The sequence below is a fragment of the Notechis scutatus genome, chromosome 2 (assembly GCF_049901735.1).
Source record: "Notechis scutatus isolate UNSWTSFEM ecotype Mainland chromosome 2, rNotScu1.2, whole genome shotgun sequence".
Classification (NCBI taxonomy): Eukaryota; Metazoa; Chordata; class Lepidosauria; order Squamata; family Elapidae; genus Notechis; species Notechis scutatus.
The window spans coordinates 133322189-133345661 of NC_142010.1; the positions used below are offsets into that span (position 1 = coordinate 133322189).

General features: G+C 36.6%; 1 protein-coding gene across 1 annotated transcript in view; it reads left to right on the forward strand.

Moving 5' to 3' along the window:
- The window catches only part of CERS5 (ceramide synthase 5), a 50387-nt gene that overhangs the window by 20546 nt on the left and 6368 nt on the right, over window positions 1–23473 (forward strand). Inside the window, exons 2-9 of the mRNA XM_026679983.2 lie at window positions 2840–2945; window positions 4598–4728; window positions 5481–5538; window positions 6149–6199; window positions 10459–10551; window positions 12656–12784; window positions 13857–13963; window positions 21741–21897. Of these exons, the coding sequence (XP_026535768.2) occupies window positions 2840–2945; window positions 4598–4728; window positions 5481–5538; window positions 6149–6199; window positions 10459–10551; window positions 12656–12784; window positions 13857–13963; window positions 21741–21897 (832 nt within the window). The remainder of the gene's footprint in view (window positions 1–2839; window positions 2946–4597; window positions 4729–5480; window positions 5539–6148; window positions 6200–10458; window positions 10552–12655; window positions 12785–13856; window positions 13964–21740; window positions 21898–23473) is intronic.

The window sequence follows — 23473 nt, forward strand, 5'->3', positions numbered from 1 at the left end:
AACAGCAAACATGCAATTGGAACTTTGATTTTGGAATGTTATAAGCAGAGTACAGATTGAGACAGATTTGAAATAAGATTTTGAAATTAATTATAAAAAACCTTCCCGTGTCAAAGAATTCTCCTTTGAATTCTTTTTTAAAATCCATGGTAGGATGAGATTTTTAGACAGGAGAGGGAACCAGAAGGAACTTGTAACCTAAGTTCCTTCTCGTTTGTAAAACTAAAGGAGAACGCTTGAATTTGACTTACAAATAAAGAATGGAGCAAAATAACCTAACCTTGAACTTACTGAATGATATTTTAGGGCAATGAACCCAGAAGTTAATCTTAATAGCAACTACCTCTATAGATAGACTATATTTAAAGGATGTTATAGAAGAGGAACAACTTTTACTGGGCAAGACTGAGACTAATCTAAAAGGATTTTAAATTGACACATTAAAGAATGATATGGAAAAGGATGCTACATTGGATGGACAAAAGTAACCAATTGATGTCTTAATACTTAAACTAACAAACCAAAAGAGTGACTTGGATAATTTTCCTGTATTGGGATTACAAAAAAAACTTATTAAAAGTTTGAAAGATTTTATGAGAAAGAACAAAACATGAAAAAACCAAGTTCTAGAACACTGAAAGCTTGAAGGTTCAAATTTTTTAAAAGTAAAAATAAAGAATATAAAGTTGGCTTATTTGATCAAAGTTAAAAATAGACATTTCATTTTTTCTTTCTATTTTTCCTTTTTGTATCTTCTATGTTTTCTTTTTTAGTTTGTAATTTTATCTTTTAATTGCAATTTTTAGTAATAATATAAAAATGATGTACTGCTTCATAGATTAGCGTTTATTCTTTAAGCTTTTCGCTGCTCTTTTTTTGAGGATTTTATCAACCCCATCCAGCCACAATTTTCTTGGCCTTCCTCTTCCTCCCTTTTCCTTTCCCGCGTATATTTATTCAGAATTCAGTCCATTGTCTCCATTTAATCAACATATTTCTTCATACTAGTCATTTTTTATCTAACCCATTTTCATTCATTGCCCATTCATATACTTGTTTTAACTCACACACTGCTTAAATAACCTATTATCCACTGCATTCAGTTTATCAGGGAAGATGGAGAATTAATGTATCAGTCATAGGAATGGCTTGTGAAGGGATAACAACACCAAGAATCCTCCAAAAAGAAAGGAGAAAACCAAGCAATGGGTCAGAGAAGCAGAAGAATGTAACATATATGTCCAACCCTGTTAGGGGGGTTACTTTGCAGTTACTGAATAAATTCCAGGGCCTCACTGTTGATGTTTTTAGACTCCTGGATGAAGAACAACAAGCTTCAGTGGTTAAGAAAATCTCTGAAGATTCTGCAAAGGCACTTGACAAATATTTCTTCCTGTAGATCCATGTGGAAACAAATGACACAGCCTTGCAGACACTGATACATTGGACAGGAAGATAAAGTAAACACAGGCATAAGGTGTATCTTATTTATTCCTCCCTCCAAATAATAGGATTCACGAAGAAGAATTGGAAATAAACAATTGACTATGATATGGAGATAATGCCCATATAAATAGTTTAGGTTCTTTGATGAAATGATTTCTGAAATGTGGAATTCCAAGCAAGACAGTCTCTCAAGAAAACTAGAAAGAATATATTTTGGAAAGTGCCCTGTAAATCATATTTTTTTTTTTTGGGGGGGGGGGGATTAAAACAACCCTGTGGAGAAAGGGAGGGGGGAATGCTGGAAAACAATACAGTGTCAAGAATTGGAAGAATAGGCAAGATATGGAGGCATTAAAAAAGACCTTGTAAGCAGAAGAAGGAATAGTCCAGTTATATCATCCAAAGATTCCCTTGTTATACAAATTCACAGGGCATGGAAAATAAACAAGATCTACATGTCTTAATGCAGAGAGACAAACATGTTTTAGCAGATATTATTGAAAAGAAGTTGGATGAATTTCATGAGTGGACTACAAGAACTTAAGAGTATATTTTAATCAAGAAGAAGACAGGACAACAAGGAACAGACATATATGAAGGAACAGCGCACGTCTATATTAACTGCAATCAAAACAACTCTCACTAGCTTGCAATCTATATGTTCAAAAATTAAACGTCCACAATTATGTTAAATCCAAAACATAGTAAGGGCAGCAGTAAGAATTACATCAGTTCCAACCTTACAGTAGCAGAAACAAAGAAGCAGAAACTAAAAGCAGAAAGCAAGATGAGCCTAGGGAAAGGCTCTCTGGAATGTATTGGAAACTGCAGCAGGAACTAAATGTACAGCTGGACTTGGGCCTTCTGCAGACTATTATAAGGTCTTCTTTAATCCAGACACAATTTTATATTTTAAATGTGCTATATAGTTTTGGATAAACTGCTTCACTTGGATCTTCCCACTATCAGTGGCATTGTTATAAAGCACATTATTTGGAAAGGCTGTTTATGGATTACTCCCCTCTTGCCTATTAAGGAAAACTCTTGTTTTAGACAGGAATTTTAAAATGGTTGGTTACACGGTATATCATTACAGTCATCAAGTAGACAGTGTAACGAAGGATTATTAATTAATGATTAGGTGTAAATGGTGGTTTGTAACATTTCAACCAAATAATTTGGGCTTTAGAAAAGTTATGTTTCATTTTTTAAAATCTTTAGAAATAAAACATACTGAAAGTTTAACATTTTAAATTTCTTGTGGGTGAGTTCTTAACGTAGCTATTGTTGCGATGTCCAGCATGTAATTGAGAATGTTTAAATGTTCATGTTATCTTTTCACAATATTGGTAATATTTTGTGTATGATTGTTTCTCTGGAATTGCGTCCCCAGGTTTCTTGCCAAGCCTTCTGCTGTGTATGTTGACATTCAAGACAGTGGACCTCGCAGAGCTCAACCCAATGCTATTTTAGAAAAAGTGTTTACATCCATCACTAAAGTAAGTTAGAAGTTAAATTGTTCTGCAGTATTATTTTCAGGGGTGGGATTCTACCAGTTCTTTCCAACTCTGTAGAACCAGTAGCTCTGAAGAGCAGCAGGCATAGAACCGGTTCTATGTCTGCTGCTGTTTTGGTCCACCCGCCCGCCTGGGGTCTTACCTGACCTTTCTTTCCTGCTTTTTCAACCTCAGCTGCTTTGCACGGCACAGCTGTGGTTGAAAAAGCAGGGGAAAAGGGCTTTTCCAACCACTGTGCAGTTGCACGCAGCGCTGCTCAGCTGTCCGGGCAGCTCAGCAGGTTGTAAATTACACTCACACGACTTGCGCATGTGTGTGTGACGCTAATAGACAGAACCAGTAGTTATACCAGTTGGATCCCATCCCTGATTATTTTGCATTCTACTTTAGTTCCTTGGGACAATGCTATGGTATAAAATGGTCCAGTATTCTTTTCTTATCATTGAATTGTTGTAGTATGGAAGAAGTATGTAAGCTTTTAATTATTTAAAATTAAGTTGGTGTAAATCATATTTTTATATTTTAATTCATTCCTTTAATGTATTCTTTTGTTTTTGTTATTGCTTATTCCCTGCCCTCCCTTAACCTCAGATTCATATTGTATCTGTATGTTGTAAGAGACCAATAAATATTGGCAGAATTGAATAATTAATTATTTTTAAACCAAGGATCTCTAGTTGCATTTGGGGGGGGGCGGGGGAGAGACAGTAAGTTTTTTGTGTAGATGTCTTCCTGCTTATGTGGAACCTGCAAATACAGTCAGTGCTTCTTTTGCACATCTACAGTCGTTATACTGTTTATGCTATATATCATAGCCAGTGCTGCCCTGTATTGTTTTTACTTAGTAGATAAATTGTTTACCCAGTACGACTTGAAACCCACCCAAAAAACAAAAAAAACATACCTCTGCCTGAGCTTTACATCCAGATTTTGCTGAGAAAATTGCAAGTACAATAATCAGAATGATTTACTTAGAGAAGTGTCTGTAATTGTGGAGAAAAGACTTCAATAGTACTGAATATATAGGTAGTCCTCGATTTACAACCATTAGTTGGTGCCTGTTCAAAGTTAGAACAGCACCGAAAAAACACCAACTTATGACCATTTTTCACACTTACAACCGTTGCAGCATCCCCGTGATCATGTGATCAAAATTTGGATGCTTGGCAACTGGCTCATATTTATGATGGTTGCAGTGCTCCAGGTCATGTAATCACTTTTTGTGACCTTCTAACACACAAAGTCAATGGGAAAGCCATATTCACTTTACAATTGGGTTACTAACTTAACTATTGCAGTGATTCACTTATTGTGGCAAGAAAGGTCATAAAATAAAATAAACAGTTCACTTAACAACTGTCTCGCTTAGCAACAGGAATTTGAGGCTCAATTGTCATAAGTTGTGGACTACCTGTACTTGAACATAGTTGGAATTTTTTCCAGTACATTTGTGCAAGGACTCTGTTTCTCAGACTGAGTATTTCCTGTTTGCCTTTTCTAGCAAAACCTACAGTTCCAGATAATATCCAGCAGGTTGCAGACTGAAAGACAATTGGGCAGAAATAGGAAGAACATATTTTAAAAATTTGATAAGCAAAAAAAGGTCTTTTTATATCTGTTTGATCATCTCCTAGTGTCCAGATGCAAGACGATTAGAAGGTTTGTCAAAACAACTAGATTGGGATGTCCGAAAAATCCAGCGCTGGTTTCGTCACCGGAGGAACCAGGATAAACCAAACACTTTTACAAAGTTCTGTGAGAGCATGTAGGTTTGTGTAGAATTCAAATCATAGTGTTTCAATTCTTTATTTTAGAAGTGAATATCAAATAGAATTTCAGGCTTTAGATTAGTAATGCATAGTATAAAAATAGTATCCTTATAACATACCAGTAGGAATACCTAGAGTGGTAAAGATCTTCTCAACAGAAAGAACTGTTGAAGACACAATCCTATATCTAGATCTCTTTCACATTGTCCAAACTGTGTATTTCTTAGTTAATGCTATCTCTTCTGAGTTATTCAGTAGAATTTACAGTTATAAAAGCACCTATCTATTTCTTTGCAGGATTTGTGTCTTTTATCAAGTTGCCTTTTACTGTCTGAGGTTATTTTCCTAAGCATTCACTTGACTTTTTTATAGACTCTTGTCTCTTTTCTTTCCTACTCAAATTTATTTTCTCACTTTTTTAATGCATGGCTTATATCACTATAGTATCTGAGCATTTTGCCTTCCTGCCTGCTACCTCTATGGCTTCTGCCTCTCTTCCTCAATGACTACTTCCCCAAGATATATACCATAGGTGAGTGGGACTCTTATTTGACCTCCATCTTCTATGCACTATGGAAAGCTGTTTAATAAATAATACAGTTTTTCAAAAGTTGAAGACATTTTGCATCTAAAATTTTGATTGGGCAAATAGTTTCTCTTAGAATGAAGATTTACTTTCTTATAAGATGTTTTTGGCTCTTATTGGATCAATATTTGTATGCCATATATTGTTGTTTTTTAATTCCAGGTGGAGGTTTACATTTTATTTATGTATTTTTATATATGGACTCAGATTTCTTTGGTCGGTGAGTATGTTGGACAATCTTCAAGTTATGCTGAATTAAATGATAATAATTTCATTGCAGGAGTTGGTGCTTGGTGCTTTTCTCTAGTGTTTTTATTTAATTGTCTTAACAGAACTGGAAAAGTAGCTTTCAGTTATGCTTTGTCATAGAAATGCATTTATATTTTTTATTATAGAACCAGAAGGACTTGTTTGATATTTGCAATACATTATTCCCTACAGATCTATAGCACTCAAGCATATAAATTTCCCAGTGTCTTGTATGAATGTATCTGCATGTAATTCAGTTATTAAAGCATTATACTTATATATTACTTTTTGGTGGCTTAAAGAAAATGCTGAGATTAGATATAATTTATCATATAAATATATTAAAATTTGATGAAAATGTCCTATTATGGGAGATGTCATATCTTTAAAATCTAATGTTTGTTGATAGGGTTGTATGGATAATTTTAAGGAAACAAGTAACTGAATATTTAAGTATAAGAAAATCCTTCCAATCTGAGTTAAACTAAGTAATCAAAATATCTTTCTGAAGCAACCATTTAGACAATAAAATCGTGCTGATAAGAGCGCTCTGTATTACTCTATTTTTCTTTTTATTGTAGTCACCCTGGTTTTGGGATGTACGACAATGCTGGTATAATTATCCTTATCAGGTATCCATTTTCTTTAATATTTGTGGCAATGCTAATTTAATGTTTTTATATTGTTTTTGTGGTGTTGTAAATTGTTGTACTCACATGATCGTGAAATGGGTGACATATAAATTAAATTAATACATAAATGCTGCATTAGGATAATTTGGTTTAGGTGCTATGGAGTTTGTGCTGACTATAAATACATTATTTCCAACCTTTTTTTTCCTAATAAAATTCTGAGCTAGCACTGTGTCACTGCAGCATTGATAGAGATAGTGAGCTTCATGATTAAAAAGGTTTAACAAACCACCTATATTCATTTGCAAGATTTGTAGTTGCTGCTACTCCATTAAGTAGGGTATCATAAAGTATTACAGTATACCATGATGCTTGGGCACATTAATTTGGACATATTTAATTTTAAAATACATCTGGCTTATTATATCAATCATTACAGTAAATCCTTGGCTCAATACATCTTTTTAATTTATTTCATTATTTTTTATTAATGAACTGTAGCAACACCAAAAATAAAGGTACATTAGTGATTCTATAGTGAAAACATGACATACATTACTGTGATTAAACTGAGCATAAATGAAGAAAAAGTAACTCCATGTACGGTAGTCCTCAGTTAACAACCATTCGTTCAGTGACTGACAATATAATCCTGCTGACTGCAGTTGCAACCACTGCCGCATCTCCATGATGATGTGATCGCAATTTGGGAGCTTTTAACAGGGTGGCAATTGTGATGGGTGGCAGTGTCTTATAGACACATGTATGCCATTTGCGATCTTCACTGCTGATTTCTAATAAGCAAAGTCAAGAGAAAGCCAGCAGGAAATAGCAAATAATCACAAATAAACTTTGACATTGCAAAGTTTAACAGCTTTGTGCGATTCGCTTACTTGGAACTGCTGGAACTGCTGCTGTAAGTTGGCACTTTATGACAGCATTTCTTTGTAATGGAGTTTTTATTTTATTTATTTATTTTATTTATTTTGTCAAGCGATTATAAGATAACAGGTATAAGTATAAACATAGTTATGAATACATGAAATGGATACATATAAAAGAAACAATAGGACAGGGACGGTAAGCACGTTAGTGCGCTTATGCTCGCCCCCTACAGACCTCTTAGGAAAGGGGTGAGGTCAATAGTAGATAGTTTAAGGTTAAAGTTTTTGGGGTTTGGAGAAGAAACCACAGAGTCAGGTAGAGTATTCCAGACATTGACCACTCTGTTGCTGAAGTCGTATTTCCTGCTGTCAAGTTTGGTGTGTTTTACCTTGAGTTTGTATCTATTGTGTGCTCTTGTATTGTTGTGGTTGAAACTGAAGTATTCATTGACAGGTAGGACATTGCAATATATAATTTTATATACTGTACTTAGATCGAACCGAAGGTGGCGTAGTTCTATGTTTTCTAGGTCTAGAATTTCAAGTCTGGTGGCATAAGGTATTCTGCAACGAGTAGAGGAGTGGAGAACTCTTCTTGTGAAATATTTCTGGACTTTCTCAACTGTATTAATATCAGATGCGTAAAGCGGGTTCCATACTGATGAGCTGTATTCAAGTATAGGTCTAGCAAATGTTTTGTATGCTCTAGTTAGTAGTGTGATATTACCAGAGAAAAAGCTACGTAGGATTAGGTTAACAACTCTTAATGCCTTTTTGGCTATGTAGTTACAATGGGCTCTAGCACTTAGATCATTAGAAATGAGTACTCCAAGGTCCTTGACAGAATTTGGATCATCAACAAGGTCTTGACTATTCAGCTTGTATTTTATTTTCTGATTTTTTTTTGCCAATATGTAAGACAGAGCATTTATTTGTTGAGATTTGAAGTTGCCATTTGTTTGACCATTCTGATACATAGTTGAGGTCTTTTTGAAGGGTAGAAGAGTTGCCAAGGACCATCTGTAATGAAAGGAGGGGAAGGAGATCCATGTCGTCTCAATGTAAATTTAATTCAATCCTGAAATATACCTTTAAATCCAGACCGTGTTGAAATGAATTACTCCCGTCTTCTAATTTCAAAATTAGAATTTAAAAAAAAAATTCAAAAAGATTTGTTGTTGTCCAGCCACAGCTTCCTTTTAGTTTTATGTTATGGTATACTGTATGTTAACATGCTGCTGGGAAAAATACAGTGGTTAAAGATGTAAATGTGATACTGAATTATACTTCTAAAATATGGAGTTTGAAATTTTATGAAGAGCTTTGACTTTATTGAGCCTGGAACTCAGCAAAGAGAACAGTTCTATGTAAGGGTTGGATATCTGGTTTAATACATCTTGGTTTAATATTGGGCACACATTTCTTATCCAGATTCCCTAGCCATTTAATAACTCACTCATAAAATTGAAGGGCTTTCCACTGAGTTAAGGGTCCATTAAATTGAAGTTTTGCTGCGGATAGTTGTATCAATTTGATCATTGTGCAAATAATGCAAATGAACACAAATGATATACATTTGGATTTAATGGAACTGCCTCCTCTCCCTGAATGGTTCATTAAATTAGAGGAAATAGAAGCAGACAGCCATCTGGATTCTTTCACAGAATTGAATATGATGGCATAAAAGTCCACTTCCAGATCAGTGGATTTGGTGTTGCATTATTTTAAGTAGCAGAGATAATTCAGTGGGAAAAACTCTAGAATATATTTTCCCTAATGTAGTGTAGGCATGCTTATTACAATAAGAGTGGATGGAAGACTGTTTTCAGTTCCCATCAATCACTCAATCAACCCATTTAAACATTGTTTGTGCAGAAGAATTTCAAGAGAATATTACAATATTGATGTTGAATGTTTCTTTGATATTTTCTTTTTAAAATATATTTTGAAAGGGAATACTCACCCATCCGAAGCAAACACAGGACAGCTAAGGAAGATATGCAAGTGCATTCTTTCCTCCAACGATTCTCCTGTTATTCTTCCATCTCCTATTCCTTTATTGCCTTGGAGATGGTTGAGTTCATTTTTCTGGACATCCTTTTGCTCCCTATTCAGCATTGAAGCACATATTTCAGGGATGAAGATAAATAAGTGCTTCCTTCCGCTTCGTTTGAGTTAGTTCTGAAAGGGGTAAATGCTCTCTACAGAACTTTTGCTGATATGAGCAAACTTGTCCTCAACTCTAACCTAGAAGACCCCAGAAATCAGGAAGTGGTGGTAAAGGGTTAGTTTATGACGTACTGCACATGTACATCATAAACCAATGGCAGCATTGTTGCATAAACCATCTGCTGAGAAAGACAGCTACACCCCACGTCTGAGGTCATGGAGCCAGTGGAACATGTCAGCTCATGTGGGTGGAAGTGGACAAGGACTTGCCCAAAAGAGGGCCTAAGCATCCTAGGGAGGGGAGAGGGGGTCACCAAGGTGAGGAGTCTACTCTGCCTGAATGCCAACCTGAGTGGGTTGGCCTGCAGAGTCCACAGTTGATCAGGTGGGTGGTGAAGTAAAAAAAAAAAGTTGAGCCACACTCATGCTCGCATCTCTCCTGAATACCCCCAGAGAGGTTTTCAGTGGGGAAATGCCCTACCACCACCAGGAGAACGCCCACTTGGTCACCCCCTGGGTATGAGGGACAAGAGGAAGCCAAGGATAACTGCATGTTTTTTATGCTTGTTGTGAATAAAATGGACTTATTACAGCCTCTAGGAATTTAACCCATTCGTAAGTAGAGCAACGTCTCTATTGCCATGCCCATCCTGTATCCTGAAGTTCTGTGGGGAAGGCATTGGAAACATCATTTTTCATCTGCTCGCCAAGAGCTGTTAATAGGAAAGAAGATGCTGCTTTACTTTCCTGCTTTTGCCATCTATCATGTAGATATATTTTCTTACATCTTAATATCATTTCAGAAGAATATTATGGTTGTGATCAGATCTCCCACTAAAAACTGATAGCAATTTTTGCATAGATAAGAATACTTTGCACAAAGTAAATAGCTTTCTAATTTGAAAATATAATAAATAAAGCTTAGGTTTATAAAATTTTACCTTAATGGAGATTTTATTTTATTTAGTTTTATCCCACTTTTATTATTTTTATAAATAAACCAAGATGGTGAACACACTTAATATTCTTTCCTATTTTTTCTGCAACAACCCTGAGACAATAACTGATTCAAAATTACCTTGCTGGTTTTTCATGCCTAAAGTGGGATTAGAATTCAGTTTCCTGGTTTCTGGCTTGATGCCTTAACTACTGGACCAAAGTATGTTGGATGAGCCGTGTAAACAAGATTACTTTTCTGTTTTTCAGCCCATAACACCTGACATTTATTACTATTATGTCTTCGAACTGGCCCATTACTCGTCTCTTATGTATTCACAGTTTACTGATATTAAGCGAAAGGTAAGAAACAAGTTTTTTTTCTAAGCGCCTATAGGAATCCTTTTTAGTTAGTTGGGTTTTAAAAAAATTGCCCCTAATAATAGAAATACAACTGTTTGTCCTTGATTAAATGTTAAAGCAGATTACACCACAAGTCAATCTTAATTTGGCTAATGCAGTAATTCTGAAAGTTATATCTGGAGTATTCAGCTGTAGCACTAAATAAATTACTTGTTTTTTCAGAAAAATGTCCACTAGATGTTTTAATTTTTTTAAAAAATATATTCAATAATTTGAAATCAGTGAGGTTGATTTAAGCGAAGTGTTGTAGAATTTGTGTTTCTTATTCTTTAGCATTACTAAAATTGCAAGGGTTGTGAGCAACCTGCCTTCTTCAGAAGGAATTTCTAATGTTGGATGCTTATTTCAGGACAAACTTAATGGAAGGCTATCCAACATTCATACAAACTCCTCAAGTAAGATTGGTGGGCTCTTAAAGGAAGAACAGTTCTGCTTCCACAGAAGGTTTTCTTCCATAAAATGACATGCTGCCCTGTTCAAATTAACTGCCTTGAAAAAGGGAAAATAATTATAGTCTGGAATTAGAATTGTGTTCTGACTCCTTGCAGCAGAGAAACTGTTTTTGTTTTCAGTGAGATGCATAGATAATTTGGATAGTATTGATAGTTTTGAATCTTAAATTTCATTTAGATTTTGTGTATTGTATACGCTTTTGTGTGAGCATATACATCAGTTCATTAATAATGAAGTTGTCTTAACTGCATTTATCAGTCTCTAGGGCTCACAATATAATAAGCAATAAGAACCCATCCAATGAGTCTTTGCAAGTCTTGGACCTGCTTCCCACTCTACGAAGTCCCACACCTACCTCCCCCCCAACAGATCAGTCACTTATCTTTTCAGTATAACTGCCCCAGGCACCAGGGGTGGGATTAAAAATTTTTAACAACCGGTTCTGTGGGCGTGGCTTAGTTGGTGGGCGTGGCTTGGTGGTCATGTAACTGGGTGGACATGGCTTGGTGGTCATGTTATTGGCTGGGCATGGCCAACTCTATATCACTTACATCAAGGCATGCATCTCCTTGCCTGGCCTTTCATGACTGTGGGGATGCTGCAACAGTCGTAAGTGTGAAAAATGGTCATAAGTCACTTTTTTCAGTGCCATTGTAACTTTGAATGGTCACTCCACACAAGCAAAGTACCAGCAAAGGAGGGAAAAATAACTCCAGAGACGTTCCTGAGACAGGAAGTCTAGTCCTGCCAAGAATGTAATAAGGGTTAACGGAGAGGCAGTTTCTGTAAGCAACACCAGAATGTTTCCTTCCTGCCTTCCTTACAGGATTAGGCCAGTAATTTCTTCTAACAACCGGTTCTCCAAACTGCTTAGAATGTTAACAACCGGTTCTAGCGAATAGGTGCAAACTGGTAGAATCCCACCCCTGCCAGGCACCCTAAAGAACATATGTTTTCATTGTATCTATTTCAGATGGATGGAGCAAAATCCTATGAGGTTGATTTTATAATTAGATTATACAATTTTTGTAATTGTATTTTTAATTGCTTCTATCTTTTATCTTTTTATGGTTTGTAAGCTGCTTACGGTTGCCTTATCAGCGAGAGAGGCAGCATATAAATATAGCAAATAAAGAACTAAATAATTGTAATACAGTGGTAAGAGGAGGGAAGAAAGGGATGGAAATAGGATTACTATAGAAGTAAAATGACAGAATTATTAGGGCCATAAATACATTACATAATCCTGTGCTACTTAAAAGTCATTATTTTCTCCACAAAATACTAATGAGCTTTGAAAACTTAATCAAGCTTTGGAAACTAGTTGGGGTTTCTGTCATACCTTTGAAGGGTCGTGAGCTCTCTGAGAAGGAAACAGCATAGTTTCTTAAGAGCACAATGGGTAACTGAAGATTTGGAAACCTACTCTTAGTAATTAGTTTTAACTTGAAAATATATTTGCGTGCCATCAAGCAGTTAGCATTCCATGAAACTTTTCCACACTTGGGTTATTCTGAATGCTTCTTTTTATCAGAGTACATTAATTTCTTGATCATTATAGTTATTTCTATCCTGTTTCCTCTCAATTCAGGATTTCTTTCTGATGTTTGTCCATCATGTGGCTGCTGTTGTACTCCTTATCTGCTCCTACATAAACAAAATGGTCCGAATAGGTACTTTGGTCATATGTCTCCACGATTCAGGAGATATATTATTAGAAGTGAGTACTCTGGATTTTATTATTTAATACTATAATTCAGTCTACAGTATTGATTTCCTTACCATCAATTTTTGTGGGATTTTTTCCCCTCACACACAAAAAAAGATTACAACAATGTGTTATACTATGTATACATAGCATGATGATTTGTAAGTAGTCCATTTAAGGCAACAAGCTGTTTCTTAAAACCAGGCCCTTTAAAAATCATTTGTGAATGGCCCAGGCTAGAAAACCAGAGATCATGAGTTCAGGTGCTATTTTAGCCATGAAGGCCAGCTGGGTGATCTTGAGCCAGTGACTTTCTCTCAGTCCAACCCATCTCACAGGATTGTTGCTATGGGGAAAATAGGAGGAAGATGTATTGGATATGTTCATTGCTTTGGGTGGTTTGTAAAAATAATAAACATGGAATACAAATAGATAGTCATCTAAACATGCTTGGATGATCCTTCATGTAGATCACTATTAACAGCAAACACTTTGATACATAAAAGAGCATTTGTTTGGAATATATACTGTCACTACAAGTAGTTCTCATTTAGCCACTGCTTCATTTAACAGCTGTTTGCAGTGATGAAAAGGCAATTTGACAACCGGTCCTTGCATTTATGGCCTTTGCAGGTCTATAAAGCAAAAGAAAGCTGAATTAAAATGATAAGCACAGTTATGCTTTCACTTAATGACCAAATTGCAAGTCCCAATTATGGTTGCTAAACAACACTTGCCTGTACTTGTAACTGATGCTGACTGTTATTATTGGATAACACCAGGCCTGAAGCTTCTCAGTTTAAGAGGCTGTTATTTGAGAGTTCTTGATCTTTGCCATAGTCATTTTCTATTAGTTCTTTCTGAACTTTTATTTTGAAAATAAAGAATATTAGGCTATTTTGTATTGTTTCTTCATTGGGCCAAAATCAGATTCATAGTTACTTTTTAATAATAATAACAACAACAACAACAACAATAATGATAATAATGATAATAATATCGCAGTCAGTATAATCTGTTGTCTAAATGATAATTATGTTAGATGGGCAGCTAGAGTTGTTTTAATGCTTTCTGTTTTTCCAAGCTTGCAAAATTGTTCAACTATGCGAAGTATCAGCGACTCTGTGATGCCACCTTTGTATTATTTGGTGTGGTGTTTCTTATTACCCGCTTGGGGATTTTTCCTATTTGGTAAGTATGATGAGGGACATCCAGCTGTAAATGTTATACATTGGAAAGATCAAGCCAGTGGTTTGGTGGAGACTTAATAGTGCAGTGTTCTCAGAGATAGAAATAGTATACAGGTAATTTAATTGTATAAGTTTTATTTATGAAATATAACAAACAGAAAAATATGTCAATAATGGTTCAATTAAAATTTTCCTTAATGATCCTGAAAATAAACTAAATTTTAAGGGAAAATATATTAAAATCCATAAATATTCATAAAAATTGGTCCAGTAATACTAAATCAAAGCTATATAGAAAGTTGTCTTCTCAGTTTTCGAATGTAAAAGCATTTCAAACATTAAACAAGAATACATCTCTTAACTTCGGTTTTTAACATCAGTGTAAAATTGTTTCCATCAACATAGGATAATTCTCTTTATTGAACCCTAAGCTTGATAAATCTAAAGTTCTTCATAAAATGTTGAATTCCATAATTTTGGAGTATAATTCAGCATCACATATATAACTATGTGCCCCCCGGGTTTATTGTACATACATATAGGCAAACATACATTTATTTAGGACCAGAAGAGAATCAAGGAAAAACATGGCCAAATCATGTGGCTCAAAAGTCATCAAATATCTTACAGCAGTGGTCCCCAACCTTTTTTGTACCAGGGACCAGTTTTAAGCACAAACACTTTTTCAAGGACCGGGGGAGGGGAGGGGGGGGAGAGAGAAGAATACAAGTTTGGTGGTTTGCTTGCAGACGTTTCATTACCTGACTAGGTAACATCTGATGTTGTTACCTAGTCGGGTAATAAAACGTCTGCCAGCAAACCACCAAGTTCAGGGAGTGCCTCGGCCCTGCCTCCCTCAGCCCCATCCCTCAGGTGTCTCCCTCCCTCCCTCAGGTGTCTGCCTCGTTCCTCTCTCAGTCGCTCTCTCGCTGCTCCACCAGCCCAGGAAGAAACTGCTTCAAAGAAGCGGGGAGGGGGGTGGCTTTTCCTGTCGCTGCAGCGCCTCCGAAGCACCCGTTTACCCCCACCCCCGCCCGCCCGCGCGCAGTTCAATCCACAGTGCTCCGTTCTGCCTGCCTGCCTGCCTTCTTCGTTTCGGAGCAGCTTCGGCTGATAAAAAGAAGCGAATAGTTATTATTCTCAGCCGAAGCTGCTCCCAAACAACCAAACAGGCAGGCAGAACGGGGCACTGAATTGAACTGCGTGCGGGCGGGCGGGGTGGGGGTAAACGGGCGCTTCGGAGGCGCTGTGGAGACAGGAAAAGCCACCCCCCCGGCTTCTTTGAAGCAGTTTCTTCCTGGGCTGGTGGAGCAGCGAGAGAGCGACTGAGAGAGGAACGAGGCGGGAGGAAACCGAAGCTGCTGAGCCAGAGAGCAGGACAGGCTTTGGTTGCTTCCTCCCTCCCCTTCTCTCATTTGTGTCCTTGATCCCCGATCCCAGCAGCATTCACCGAAGGCGAAGAAAGCCGCCATTTTTAAAAAAATTTTTCTTTGTGGCCCGGTACAGAGTGCTCCACGGACCGGGACCGGTCCGCGGCCCGGTGGTTGAGGACCCCTGTCTTACAGTGTCAAAACAGAAACTCACTTTAAGAAAAAATGAGTATAATAAACACAAAGTTTTCTGAGAAATTGATTTCAAGTCTTAGTCACAAGAAGTCCTATTTTAGATTTTTTGAAAATTGACACCATTGGTTTTGGAACTGAACATTCCAATCCCTTATTCCACGTATCATAAACATTACTAATATTATATTTTCATCATTTACAGAAAATTATAATAGCTTTATACTATTACCCAGGGGCATGTAGGATCTGTGAAGTTTACTAATTCCTTTTTTCCCCCTCAAAAGTTTATTTTTTATATTTCATGAATTGTCTCTTTTAGTGAACATTTGGTTCCAGATTTTTACATTTCCACACAAACATGAATTTCATATTCAGTTTCATATTATATTGTTACATATATTTTCTATTCATATCTTAATTTTTCCATTTTTCTTCAAATATTCTGTTATCTTCTTGATACAGATTCTTTATACAATATTTAAAGTTATATATTCATTTCATATATCATTACAGTTATAAATTATATAAATTTTATTTAATATTCTTCACATTTATTCTATATATTTCTATTCATGTCTTAACTTTTTCTATTTTTCTTCAATTATTCTCCTTTTAATACAAATTTCTTTATACAATTTTTAAATTCTTATTTCTATTTCAATACTCCTTGTACTTATATTTATATCTGTCATATTTGTAAATTCATCGCATATTCTTGATTCATTATTCAAAAAATTGCATTATAACTCTAATAATTAATAAATTCAAAAGCCTCTCCCTTTAATTACTAATTTGAGTGTGCCACCCCTTTGTTTTATACATCATTCAATTAATTCCCCTTGTTCATAATAATATTTAACATGATATAGTCATTTTAATTAACACTTTAAATTAATAATAATAATCTCTTAGCTACTACATAGTTTATATATACTTTAAAAAGATTCCGCATGGTATTTCCCTTAATTATCTTCTAATCAGTTATTCTTCCAAATATCATATCATAAAAAACTTATGTTAATTTAATTTAGTTTTTATAACAATCTTCATAGTACTTTCATATATTCCCCCTTTTCATTTTTATTATTTTATTAATATTACTACCCATTACCTTGCAGAATCCCTTTTTTAAGTCCATAGCTAACTTTGTGTCTTGTAACTAAACAATTTCTTTTCATTTTTATTCGATTCCCACATCCCCTTTCTCTCTGGTTCTTTTTCTTATTGCCTCTTTTTCCCTTTGTTTTTCCCTCCCATTTCTTACTCTGACTTTTACCTCCCTCCCTTTTTAATGCTTGCTTCTGTAATTCCCATTTTTTCTGTTTCCCTTTTCTTTGTTTGGCTTTCCAAACCTTTCCCTGTTTAATTATCTCCTCAAACCTCCAGGGTTCCATTTTCCCCCCCTTCCACTTCGGTGCTTGTTGTTCCATTTGCTGATTGCAGCTAGCATTTTCTGTAATCAACTCCTCCCCTTCTGGCACTTGTTCTTTGTTTTCCAAAATCGCCATTTCTATAAATTGTAAGGCACTGCAGCACGTTTCTTCTCTTTCCCGTAGTATTTCCTTTATATTTCTTAGTTCCATTTTTATTTTAAAAAAAAAAACTTCTGCCATTTTTATACGCTTATTTTAGTCTTCTTTATTCCTTTCTTTAGTAATTAAATCCAACTCAGTTGTCCAGTAATTGAATTCCACCAGAGTCTTTGATATTTATTTGCAACAGTTAATTGTTATTAAATCTTTTTTAAAAAAAATTCCCCAGGTTTGTTAAATAGTCCAATGTCCATAAATTCAATTTTAACTATAGTTATCAAACAGTCCCAAAGTATTTTTTTTCCCACTCTGTCTTCTTTAAACTTAGTATTCCTTGTTTCCACTTTCACTTTGCAGTGTCTCTACTTTATTGTAACAAAGTTCCTCTTGATTTGTAACAAGTTTCACTTTTTCAAGAACCAGACCTCCTTTTTTAAAAGGGTCATTAATTTTCCTTTTACCATTAGATGGCGCTCTCCGTTATGTCCAATTTCCACCCCTTTTTTTCCATTTTCTTTTCTCTATTTAGGGCTTTTGTCCAATAAGTCCAAATTTTCAATTTTTTAGCACATTCAAGTTCAGCATTTTATGCCTATTTAATGCCAATTCATATATTATCCAATTTAAACAAATATTTTCTGACTTCCTCCTTGAGTATAACTCCTTTCAAGGTTCCAGCTGTCAATTTTTTTTTCACTTTCTCTGGTCGCCTCTTTAACTCTTTCTTAAAAAACTCTTAATCTCTTAATTCTGGGGTACCTTATGTCCATTTATTGTGATTCTTTGATCTGGTCTCCACACTTTTCTCTCCTTCACCACTCCTGCACAATCTTTGTCCCAGTCAGCTCTTCCTCTTCAGAGTGGTCATTTTGCCACCGCTACTGCCATCTTCGGAGGGGAGTAAAATGTCTAGCCAGGAAGGGGGGATGCAGCTCCCCTCGACCCAGCTGGCAGTCTCCACTTTCTTCACCACCCCTACCGGGTGATTCCAACTCAAAAAACATATGGACAGGGCTCTCCAACGGGGTAGCATGCATCAAAGCCGTGGATGATCGTGCTCTTCGGACTATCTTTGAGGAGGGCATACCGGAAGTCCCACGGTTAATTCCTGAATTCATTGAATATGGTTTGTGATTTCTTCCTGATTTTTTGACTGTATTGTTTCAAGGATTCCACTTGGCCTGGATGAATTCTTACAGGAATCCCTATAATTTGTGAGCCAAAGATAAAAACACATTTTTCCTTATGAAGATTGCTATGAGTCATCTCAAGCTGCAGAGTCACTCCAGAAGGCCTGTTGAGACTTCCTCTTTTGTCACTTTTCCAGTCTCATTGATTTTGTAATTTCATGGTTATCCTAAAGTTCAGTGATGCTTATGTTGTGGGATACCATTCTGAGCAAAAAGAGTGAGCAAAAAGAGCCAGTAAGTGTTGGAACTTGGTATGTGTCACAGGTTTAAGTATCTTCAATACATCACCTGATAAAAAGAAAATTAGTGCCTTCTGTAAATTTAGCAAATAATTAAATCTTAATGATTATGAGCTCATCAATGGATGTAGGGCCCTTAGATGACCCCCTGAGACAGATTTCAGTTTCAGTTATTGATCTGATGGATTTTCTATTGTGGATAATAGCTAGAATGTTAGCCAAAGTGATCAGATTTTAGAAGATGAATGTGTATTTTTGTTCTTAGTAATAGTTTTACAGGCAATTCTCAACTTATGATTGTTCATTCAGCCACCATTCAAAATTATGAAGGCGCTGAATGAAAGGACCTATGACATCTGCCTGAAGATCATATGAACAAAATTCTGACCCCTGGCAATCTGCCCACCTTTACAATTGACTACAGGAATGATCTAGCAACTCCACATCTATCTCCCCACCACCATCACCACCAATGACGCACCACTGGGTGGCCATAAGCCTTGGGCTTGTTTCGTATCCTGCTGGGTCACACGCTGTCCTCCCCATCCACTCCCGTCATGGCTCAGTCCACTTACCTTTTCCATAGATCTTCGGGAAGCAGTTGATCTGCCACTGGATACAGTACAGAGTTCAAAGTTCAGTTCAAAGTTCAAACCTTTATTGTCAATGCACAACATGTATACAATGAAATTGAATGAGTCTCCCTTGGTGCAGAGACCGCATGACACTGTCCTAGAAACAAGTACCATTTGGGGAATGAATCATGGCCACTCTGAAATGGTGCCCACTCTGGGATGGCGCGAGTAGAATATGTGTATACCTTTTTTAAATGAAAGTTATCAGTAGTTTTGATCAGTGACATCATTAAAGTAAACAAAGCCACGTACTGATTATGTCACCAGAACATGCCCATAAACGGAACTGACGTGCACAGCCCTCCTTCCCGGATGTGATGTGCATAATCTACCCCCACATGGTGCAGGACTCATAAGGTCATAACCCTAGCCGGATATGACGTATTGGCCTAAGCCCATCAAAATAGGCATGGGTAACCCTAACAGATAAGGTATGCTGCAAGGTCATATCCCTATTTTCAGGGGGTTTTGCTGAAGCTAATCCCCTCAAGAAACATGCTGCAGTCAAGCTTGTGGGGTACTTGATTACATTAACCCTAGACTAATTCTATGGACATTCAAAACCAAAAGAAACACAGAGGTCTGTCTTTTTGGGAAACAAAACCCTGCTTTGGGGGGGAGCTGTAATAAAAAAAGGCTTTTTATTTCTAATCATTCTAGCCTAATGATGCTTTTAATTTTTGTGGAGTTTTAAAAATCAATACCTCAAAAGCTGGGGGGAAAAGGAACACCTAAAAGGCAGCCAGAGTCTGCATTTAACCCACCCTCGAATGTAGGGGGAAAAACCCACAGACCTTTAAAAACCCACAGCTGGTTTTTACCTTTGTAAAAATCTAAAGACATATATTTTGGCAATTGCAACCCACCCTCAAATCCACATATACATGTAAGCGTTCGAAGCACAGGCCCTCCACCCATATCAAGAAAAATATAATACATCCTTCATGTGATTTGTAAAGTGTGTTTTATTATAAATTTCATAGTGTTAACAGTTTCTTGTAATTAATTTCTGTTACATTCTGACATATGTATCTCTTCAGAGACAATGGCAATTCAGCTTCAATCTTTGACATTAACAACATTGGTTTACTGTTCTTCTCAATACGTTGTATGAATGCCTTGACCTCACCAAGGGAACCCTGGGTGAAATGTAATTTATCCACTTTGTCAGAAATACTGATAATGATCCAGAGAACATGAGGCATAGAAAGTCTAAAACACAAGCTGTTAATAAGTTCTGTTTCACTGGTACCATCCGCGTGTTCTTCATCTGATTGTAGACCCCCGATTAAACAATGGTGTAATATTTTAATGATACATGCTTTCAGAATCTGAGGCATGCTGATCTTTTGAGACCCCGTCGTTTCTAAACAGGAAATAAGGTAGAATTAAAACGGCTGTTTCAACTAAACAATACACTGCTATTTTTTAAAATATATATTTACTTACCATTTGATGTTTTGCAGAATCGGCAATGACATGGCTTTATAATTTCGTTCTCTTCAACAAAGCCGTATAGCCCAGGTCTTTTTCTTATTCTACGCCTACGCTTGGGGGGGTTTGGGGATCAAATTTACATCAAACAAATCCCCATCAGAGGATACAATGGCTTTTGCTATGGTTTTAAAAACATCTTTGGAATCAGAGCTAGCCATCTTCAAGACTGCCGGAATTAAATTGCTAGCTGTTCAGGGCTAGCTGTGCAAATTCCGCTGCCCCCTTGCAAATGACCCGTCCTGGAGTCTCGCGCACGTCCAGAATCACTGGGGGTATGTCATGCCCGGGCATGTCTCTAACCCTAGCCCTAACCCTAACCTCTCCTTTCTACTAGCAGATGCCTTGCGCATCCGTTGAATCACGGGAGGGTATGTCATGCCTGGTCATGCCCCGAAGAAGTCCTAACCCCTTTTCTACTAACAGATTCAAACACGCATACCCAGCGCCGCGTTCCTGACTGCCTGTCTCTTGCGGGCATTTAAAAATAAATAAATTCCTGTTAATATTCCTTGTCTTTTGCTGTAGGGGTAGAATAATATTTATTAAGCCTGTGCTTCGAACGCTTACATGTATATGTGGATTTGAGGGTGGGTTGCAATTACCAAAATATATGTCTTTAGATTTTTACAAAGGTAAAAACCAGCTGTGGGTTTTAAAAGGTCTGTGGGCTTTTCTCCCTACATTCAAGGGGGGGTTAAATGCAGACCCTGGCTGCCTTTTTCCCCCAGCTTTTGAGGTATTGATTTATTTAAGTTTTTTTTAGTCACCCATCTTAAACAACTTTTCTAATTCTGTGAGACTTATGCCTTCCAAATCCTGAAAATCATTGAACGAAATAAAACAGAGCATGTTCTCATTTAAGGAATTGATAAGCAATTCACCATATTACGGTGGGGAAAAACCAAGTGGAAAGAAAACTTGTCTTCACAATTACCTGCTGTTATATCAGCACTCGGAGATTTGAGGCATTTTCGCTCTTTGTGGGTGAGGGTGGGGAGATGTAAATGGGAGAGAAGTTTCCGCTGATTTAGATAACCTGTTTCTGATCTAGAATTTGTTAAATCTTGTTAAAGTTCAGAATAAGACAATGAATGCAAACCTCTTCTTTTTTGATTTCTAGGATATTGAATAGTACTATGTTTGAAAGCTGGGAATTAGTTGGCCCCTATCCATCCTGGTGGTTGTTCAATAGCCTTCTGTTAATACTACAAGTATTACACATAATCTGGTCCTACTTCATCATTCGCATTGCCTGCAAAGCTATGGCACGAGGAAAGGTATGCATGACTAATTTCATTACCAGAAAAATGAGTGTGGCTTTCATTTTCTTCACAATGTCTTTTGAGTGAATCACTGAAGAAAGAGGGTTGCTACCTCACTGAAGGTTTCCATCCTAAATTATACTGTAATGCATACAATAATTACATTCTGTACTGTAGTACTCAGCAAATATTATTTCAGACAAACTTGACTGTAGTGAATACCTAGGTTCATTAATATTGTTTTCTTGACAGCACAATGGAAATGGTCTGCCACAGCTTTCGTCCATATTTTTTTCAATTTCCCATATTAACCTTTAGCACTGAGATTTCCTGGTAGTCTTTCAGCTAAGTGTAAACAAGGTTCAACCCTGCTTAGAGCTTGTATGTTTGTTTGTTTTTTGAGATCATCAAGGTCAGCTAGAATCAGATCAGTTTTTCATGCCTTTTAGTCATGTATGTAGGACTCAAGTTGAGTTTATTTAAAAATACCTGTTTTTTTCACAGTTCTTTATTATACTGGGAAAGGAAACCGGGGCAGGAAAGGTAAAAATAAGTGGTTGTCAAAGTTGTGACAGTGGGGAAGGATTCCTCATGGATTAATATATTATGAAATATAAATAACATAAAATTTATAGGCACTTGCTTATGAAATCATTCCACCATGGAAGTATTGAGTAATTCAGTTTTTTTTAATAATCTGGAATTGAATCAGCTGTCCTTCAAACATTGTGTAAACGAATTATAACTGGTGGTGTTTTCATTCCTATTATGGGCCAAGCCGACCAGATGCAGGCTATGGCCAGCTTCATGTGAAGGGGGATGAGACTCCTTCAACTATCCCTCCTTCAACTACTCCTTGCTACATTCTCTCTGTTTGGAAATGCAATCCTAGTGATCACTCCTCAGATAGGGAAAGATGCCACTTCTGCTTGTGTGCTTAGAGGTCTGTGTAAAGTTTAATTAATGTAAGGTAAGCATATGTAATTAGAGCATATGGCTTTATAAGTGGGCATCAATTATCTAGATAGAACAAGTTGCACTGATAGGAAGAGAGTTACAAACTCATGCTGGGTTATGTAAGTAACTGAAGCTATGTCTTTTGCTTGGAAGAAATGCTTATCAATTCCCCTTTTGACTTTCAAACCAAGCTTTTAAAATAAGAATTATGAAAAACAAGCTCCCAAGGTATCAAATATTGCAAAAGTACAAATACATGGGACATCATGTAGAGCCATGGTGGCGAAATGATTAGAATGCAGTACTGCAGGCTAACTCACTGCTCACTCCAGGAGTTCAATTCTGACTGGCTCAAAGTGGACTCAGTCTTCCATCCTTCTGAGGTTGGTAAAATGAGGACCCAGATTGTTGGGGTCAATATGTTGACTCTGTAAACCGCTTAGAGAGGATTGTAAAGCACTGTGAAGCAGTACATAAGTCTAAATGCTATTGCTATCATGCCAAATGGCTGCCATAATTTTTAAAAAAACACGGAGATTACATGGCAAAAATGTCCTAAATTCAGATTTTATACTATCAGGGAGAGGAGGGGACTCTCACTGAAAAGTCACAATGCATGTTTATCTTTTGTAAA